This window comes from Akebia trifoliata, chromosome 12 (assembly GCF_017979445.1).
Source record: "Akebia trifoliata isolate Shusen 1 chromosome 12, ASM1797944v1, whole genome shotgun sequence".
NCBI lineage: Eukaryota > Viridiplantae > Streptophyta > Magnoliopsida > Ranunculales > Lardizabalaceae > Akebia > Akebia trifoliata.
In genome coordinates this window covers 854,366-861,272 of record NC_141386.1, presented here as the reverse complement: position 1 = coordinate 861,272, position 6,907 = coordinate 854,366, and the positions used below count along the sequence as shown (strand labels likewise).

The 6,907-nt window shown below is 35.6% G+C and overlaps 1 protein-coding gene across 3 annotated transcripts; it reads left to right on the top strand.

Moving 5' to 3' along the window:
* The first annotated feature begins 694 nt into the window (after nucleotides 1-694).
* On the top strand, nucleotides 695-5,051 carry LOC147388468 (protein phosphatase 2C 50-like). 3 transcript variants are annotated; one of them, XM_086417745.1, is made up of 5 exons: nucleotides 695-846; nucleotides 1,357-2,340; nucleotides 2,430-2,768; nucleotides 2,863-2,968; nucleotides 4,455-5,051. In XM_086417745.1, the coding sequence occupies exons 2-5, from the start codon at nucleotides 1,552-1,554 to the stop codon at nucleotides 4,787-4,789; spliced, it is 1,569 nt and encodes a 522-aa protein (XP_086273871.1). In that variant the 5' UTR covers nucleotides 695-846; nucleotides 1,357-1,551; the 3' UTR covers nucleotides 4,790-5,051. The 3 variants fall into 3 exon arrangements, with proteins under 3 accessions (XP_086273871.1, XP_086273870.1, XP_086273872.1); XM_086417744.1 differs by having other exon boundaries at nucleotides 696-846; nucleotides 1,138-2,340; XM_086417746.1 differs by having other exon boundaries at nucleotides 697-846; nucleotides 1,580-2,340.
* The last annotated feature ends 1,856 nt before the right edge of the window (nucleotides 5,052-6,907 follow it).

Here is a 6,907-nt window from a genome sequence, read left to right as displayed (position 1 = left end):
AAATTTTTTATCAGATCTCAAGATTAGAATTCAAACCTGATCCAGAACAATTGATGAATCAAATTTCGATGGAATTAAACTTGATTTGATATACAAAACCTAAATATGTAATGTAATTTTTAAATTTCTCTAATCTTATTAGAATCTTTTTTTTTTCTTTTTTTTTTATTAGTAACTTGGAATTGTTAGGATTTAAAGTCAGATCATCGATGTCATCACCCAAAGATTTTACCAACTAAGTTAGCTGACACCTATCTCTCTCTTTGATCTTCTCTTATAAATAATGAAAAATTATTATTTTTGGATGCCAAAAGAGAAGCTCAAGGACTCTTAGTAAGATTTGAAATCTTACTAAATTAGTAAGGCTGGCATAACTCGTTTGAAAATACAGCGTATCTCAAGAATTCTAAAAAAAACATTGACAGGACACGCGTAATGTAAGTGAGGCAGTTGTATCATTTTTTTGAAGCGGAGTGGTTGCATCAAAGTCTTTCCTCACTGTACCCACGAGGGGGCAAAGTCATACGTGACTCATCAAAACACGTTATAAAAAAACAAATAATTAAATAAAAAATAATAGAGAGAAGGAGAGTAAGCCATGTGTGATGGTATTTCCGTAAATAAATGAAAAAGAGAGAGAAAGTGTAGTGTGCCTTTAATTAATAATATACCTTGATGACTTGACACCTGTCCTCTGTCTCTCTCTCTTCCTTTCTCTTTGTCTCTCCAATCTACTCTCTCTCTGTCTTTCTCTCTCACTATTTCTTTAAAAATCATCCTCTCAATGACCAAGAAGAGAAAGAAAGGAAATTAAATTCTGATTAATTCTTGTGGTTCCTTAAACTGGTAAGAATCTCCACTCAAAATCTGTTCTTGCTTTGTTCTTAATTTGTTTTCTAGAGATTCTTAGAGATAGAGATGGGTTGCCTCTGATCCAGGGAACTCTAGGTGATATGTAGAGAAGGTTCTATCTTTTTTTAGGGTTTGCTTGTGATTGTTGGGAAATTTTCATTTCTTTTAAAGGTTTTTCTCATGATCTCTTTTGATTTTGATTTTTTTATTTTTTATCTTTCTTGTGTTTATAGATAAGGAGTTGTTTTGATTTCAATTTTGTTTGATTTTTTTTTTTTTTTAAAGGGTTGGTAGGTTTGAATGGATTTTAAGGTCTTCTCGTGTTGTTTAATCTCACTGTAATTGATGAGGATAGAATTGATAGACAAATTTCCAGAAATGGGGAAGGTTTGTTATGCTCTCTAGAGAGATCTATCTATGGTTGAAATTCTCATAAAAATGGAATTTTGGGTCCAATTTTCCTCACCAGATCTGACTAACCGTTTCCATTCCACTGCACCATAGCTCATTATTTGGGCTCAATCGGATTCCTTCGATTCGTTGTTTGAAAGCAGATCTTACATGTCTAGAAACCCAAAAGTTGTTTTTACTTGAATTGGAGGAGTTGAAATAGTTGAAAAAAGAGGGTAATTCTTTGTGTGATTTTTGAGGGGTTGGAAGGTTAGGTTTACAATTCGTACTAATCAGATAAGAGAATTGATGGAGGAGATGTCTCCGGCGGTTGCAGTGCCATTTATGTTAGGTAATTCAATCTGTGATAATTCGGCGATAGCAACCCATATGGAAATCACGCGATTAAAGCTGATTACGGATACCGTGAGCCTATTGTCCGAACCCGCACCAAAGCTGCCTCTTGAATCTCTTAATGGTGGAGATGAAATAGTGACTATGTCTGCACAAGAAGAAGTTAAAGGAGGAGTTGAAAATGAAATCGGTTGGGTGGCTTGCGATGTCATAATTCAAGAAAGCGAGGAAGACGACAACTTATCCGTGGAGGGCGATCAAATACTCGATCCCTCTTGTTCAATTTCTGTGATTAGCAATACGGGTAGTATCTGTGGTGAAGAGTTTTTGGGCTTGGAGATTGCTAGTGAGATAGGGAAACCAAGTTCCTTGGACATTGGGACGAGCATTGAAAGTGTTCAAATTGTCACAAAGGCCACTACTTTAGATGAACCCAATGTTCAGAAAGAGCCCATTTTTGATGGCTCTCATTCGAAATCATCGACGGTGGTTCTTCAAGTGCCTCAGGAAAAGATGGTTATTGGAATAGGAAGCCGAGGAGGCTTTTTTGAGTTGGATTGTATACCCCTTTGGGGATCCGTATCCATATGTGGGAGGAGACCAGAGATGGAAGATGCTTTTGCGGCTATACCTCGTTTTTCGAAAATTCCTCTTCAAATGCATATCGGTGATCCCATGAACCAAAGTTTGAGTTACTCTACTGCCCATTTCTTTGGAGTCTATGATGGCCATGGGGGTTCTCAGGTACCCTCTGATTCTCGCTGTTATTCAATTGGTTTATATACTAATAAAAGTTAGCTTAACAGAATCCATTTTTATTTTTTTGGGTGTAGGTTGCGGACTACTGTTCTGATCGAATCCATTTGGCTTTGAGTGAGGAGATAGAATTTGTCAAAAAAGGGTTGGGTAATGGAATAATTAGTGATAATTTGGAGATGAAATGGGAAAAAGTCTTCACTAATTGCTTTCAGAAAGTCGATGATGAGGTTGGAGGGAAGGTCAACAGAGGATATCTTGATGGTATCCTTGAACCAGTTGCTCCGGAAACCGTTGGATCCACTGCTGTGGTTGCTGTTATTTGTTCCTCCCACATATTAGTTGCAAACTGTGGTGATTCAAGAGCTGTTCTGTGTCGTGGCAAAGAACCCGTGCCATTATCAGTGGATCATAAAGTAAGGCATGTGTTTATGGTGTTTTATTTTGTATAATTTACGATTGAAGCTATTGCCCTCAATGGGGAACTGAGTTTTTGTTTAATTGTTACAGCCGAATAGAGAAGATGAATGTGCGAGGATTGAAGCAGCTGGAGGCAAGGTCATAGATTGGAATGGGCACCGTGTTTTCGGTGTTCTTGCAATGTCAAGATCCATTGGTATGCATATTCTTCACCATGATCTTGTTTCCCTTTGTATGTTCCTAGTATAATATATTCTAGGCTTCAATAAAAAACTCTAAAATTAAATGCCACGAGGATTGAATCTGTTTGTAGTTTGTTGGGGCCTATGGAAAGTAAGGAAGAATGGGTCTTTTAGGTCTCATTGATCTCTTGTTTGTTTTTCTCTGTCTCTTCTAATGAATTTATAGTTTTAAAAAAAGACAACCCAACTACTGTTGTTGTGTTTAACTATTTTATGGTAGTGTGAGGATAGAACACCAAAAGAGTGTTGGTGTGTGATTAACATGTGAGGATGGTTTGGTGTCTGGAATGGTGAATTTTGCCACACATAAAAAAAAAAGAAAAGAATGAAAAAAAGAAATTGAAGTTTCCTTGTTACATGTGTAAAATTCCCAAGTGGATCAATTGATGCGCGCAGACTCCACTCAATACCCAATATATACTAACTTGTGAACAAATTGAAAATTTTTAAACATGTATTACTTACTCTATTGGGAAATGAAACTTATGTACCATATAAGTTAGAAGGCATATATATTATGCGACATAAACAAGGTATTCATGAAGACAATACCCTTTATTTGTCTGAAAATGAAAATGTCATACATATATACAACTATACAAGTATTGCATGACAGAGGGATAATATAGTAGTTATTTGAAATGTTGAAGCATGAAGTGTCGTGTACATGGGTAATTGCAAATATACTTGTGTGATCCATCACATCCAAAAATATAGAGTAGGCCTAGCCTGACTAACTTAGTAAGGAAAAAGGCCTTGCTAAGTCTCATCCATCGTCAAAACAAAACCTCGAGATTCAGGAAAGTGTTTTTGAAAAATATATCATGGTATTTCCTATAAAATTAAACATCTCAATTATTATTTGCTTGTGTATCTCATGTGGGCCCATGTACAATAGTTCTCCTTCTCATTTGTTTTTCTTCATTTATTCCCTTACTCAAGGTCATTAACATCGAGTGTTTTGCATTCGGCTGTCTCACTAGAATGTGCACAAAATGATGACAGAGAGTTTGTCTACTGTCGAGGGGCATGGACCGTGTGCAATAGAATGATTAGCAACATGTATCCTTAAAACTATGTTTATACACAATTATATCCTATTTATGATGTGAAGAGGAAATATTCAAAATAAATTGGAGAATCAATCCAAGGTTTAGTTGTAAAATTTCCCCCCACCTTTTAATCAAATTTTACTCATTAATGACATATAAATGAAGAGAGATTCTATTGCTACACCAACTTTTGCTTACGCCACCCCAATTTGTATGTAACCAAAGAATTAGCACACATCTTAGGTTGGCATTAGTAAAAGTTGGTGTGGCAATAGAAGCTCTCATAAATTATTAAAAATAAAATTTAGAAAAAAATAATGAAATGAAAAAAAAGAAAAAGCTTTAATATTGCCAAGCTTATGTTTGTTGTTTAATTTTTATGGCACAGGTGATAGATACTTGAAACCATGGATCATTCCAGAACCAGAAGTAATGCTTATACCTCGAGTGAAAGAAGACGAATGCCTTATTCTAGCCAGTGATGGGTTATGGGACGTCATGACAAATGAGGAGGCATGTGACGTAGCTCGAAGGCGGATCATTCTCTGGCACAAAAAGAACGGTGTTACAAATCCCTCAGAAAGGGGCAAAGTGGTTGACCCGGCTGCTCAAGCTGCAGCCGAGTGCCTCTCAAAGCTTGCTCTCCAAAAGGGAAGCAAGGACAACATTACCGTGATTGTGGTGGACTTGAAAGCACAAAGGAAGTTCAAGAGCAAAACCTGATGGTAAGTTCACACACACCCTCATTTGGTTGATCGATCGATCTATAGTTGTAGAGATATAAAAACTTGCAAGTTTTAGTCTGTATGGTTACTACTAGCATAAATACATAGCTATGCCCATCTGTTTTTCACTCTTGGGCTTTGATGAATTGTACCAGAGAAGTTTTATTCTGTTGTATTTAGTGTAGAATGTGCACCATTCTTGGGACACCTTATTGTTTTAAATCTTTTTCATACACCATGCCAAGTACTGGCTTTGTAAATTTTTGAGCTGTTTTAGAGTTACTAGGAGATGTAGAGAGAGAGAGAGAGAGAGAGAGAGACTTTCTATTGTGTTTTTTATCAGATTTATGTTGCAGGTTGGGATGTGGGTTTCTTAAGGCTCTGCGGCTATAGCCATATGGAGGCCATGGTTGGTTAAAAAAAATAACTGTATTTGATTGTAAATTTGAGCTTTTTAAACTGATAATTATGGCTGGAAATCTTTCAAAAAAATAAAATAATAAAGTCAATCGAGATGACCAACCAAGCCAAAAGCCGTACTATTAATACAGCAAACCCAATCCCATTTACCTGCAAAGGCGTCAAAGAAGACTCCTTTAAATTCTGAATTTAAGGACAACTCACAACGGTGTACGAGGGCTCCAAAGAAGACCCTTTTTAAGAGTCATGGAAATATTTGAGAGTGGCTTATTGTTGGTGTTTAGAATGGAAATACAAATAAACTTAAGGGGGCAACCAATAATTTTTTTTTGGTCTTTGTAGAATTTGGACTGTGGTGGTTCTCAAGTTGACATGTCAAAAGCTTATGATATGGTCGGTTGGAGATAAGGGCATCAAAACAATATGATTTCAGGGTGAAAATGATTTTTTTTTTTTTTATTGTGCGGGAAAAGTACAACTTTTTGGGCTTTTTTTTTCTTTTCTTTTTTCTTTTTTTTTTGTTTTTTCTTTTCTTGGAATACTTTTTCCCACCTTTCCACTCTACACCCGGAAAATGATTTTCTCTGCCTAATGTTGGAGTGACCTCGGTGGGGGGTCACACGGGACATCTTGACGTGGTGGTGTGTACATGCTCATAGATTTGTTTTCTCCGAGATATGAGTAAAACATATCTACGGATGTATAATGCCATGTCGGCAGTGTGTAGAGTGCAGTGTTAAAGGAAGTCAGTTTAGAACGACTTCCTTTTCCTAGGAGCAATTAAATGGCTCAAGTAATAAAGTTTCCCTTGAAAACAAATTCTCTGCAATCATGCAGATATTTTTGGTGTCAAGCCATGTGCTAGTGTGTATTTCAATTCCATCCTTTTCAATCCTCCTCAATGGGTTGTCTCTCACTTTTTTTTTTAAAAGGACCATTAGACGTTTACGACAAGGAGACCCTCTATCACCATATAAAAGTGTTTTTTCAAATTATCCAACCCGATTCCCTAAATCATTTTCATATAATTAAAATCTTGAAATCAAGGTCAATGTTCTCATAGGATGATTTTTTTTTATTTTTTCAATAATACTGAAATGACCTCAAGCTTGTACCTCACATCGCACATCCTGACGTGAAAGTGTATAAGAATCATAGATGCTATTCATCGAGATACATGGAAAAAAGCATCAATGATTCCTATACATTTTCACGTCAGGATGTGCAATATGAAGTACAATCTTGAGGTCACTCCAGCACGATTCTTTTTTTTTTTTCTTCTATCCGAATCATAGAGAAAATGCATTTGTAATTTTTTTGCCCAATATTTGCAATTTTATTTAAATAATGCACATTTTTAATATATAGAATTGAACTGATGACAAAATTTGTTTAGAAGACGTCAATTTTTATTTTTATTTTTTAATTCTTCAAAACACTACGAAGATACTCCACACAATACTCAATGTGGGCCCATTCATTCGAAAGGAAATCTTAATTAGTTTTTTCCAATTAATTAGTAGTTGAATTTACAATAGAATAATTAAGAGAAACTTAGGTCTTATGACTCTATTAAGTAAAATTTTATGGTTTTTATTGAAGGGATGTTACATGTGATATGGTAATTTTGAACAGTTTGGCCACATAAATAGATCATAGAAATGAAAATTTCACATAATGCTACAAACTAACACTA

What these genes read in the sequence shown, in the direction of transcription:
- LOC147388468 (XM_086417745.1), top strand. Translation starts at nt 1,552, where the DNA reads ATGGAGGAGATGTCTCCGGCGGTTGCAGTGCCATTTATGTTAGGTAAT. An exon ending in CATTATCAGTGGATCATAAA is followed by an intron (nt 2,769 to 2,862) that starts GTAAGGCATGTG and finishes TAATTGTTACAG; the next exon opens with CCGAATAGAGAAGATGAATG. An exon ending in TGCAATGTCAAGATCCATTG is followed by an intron (nt 2,969 to 4,454) that starts GTATGCATATTC and finishes TTTATGGCACAG; the next exon opens with GTGATAGATACTTGAAACCA.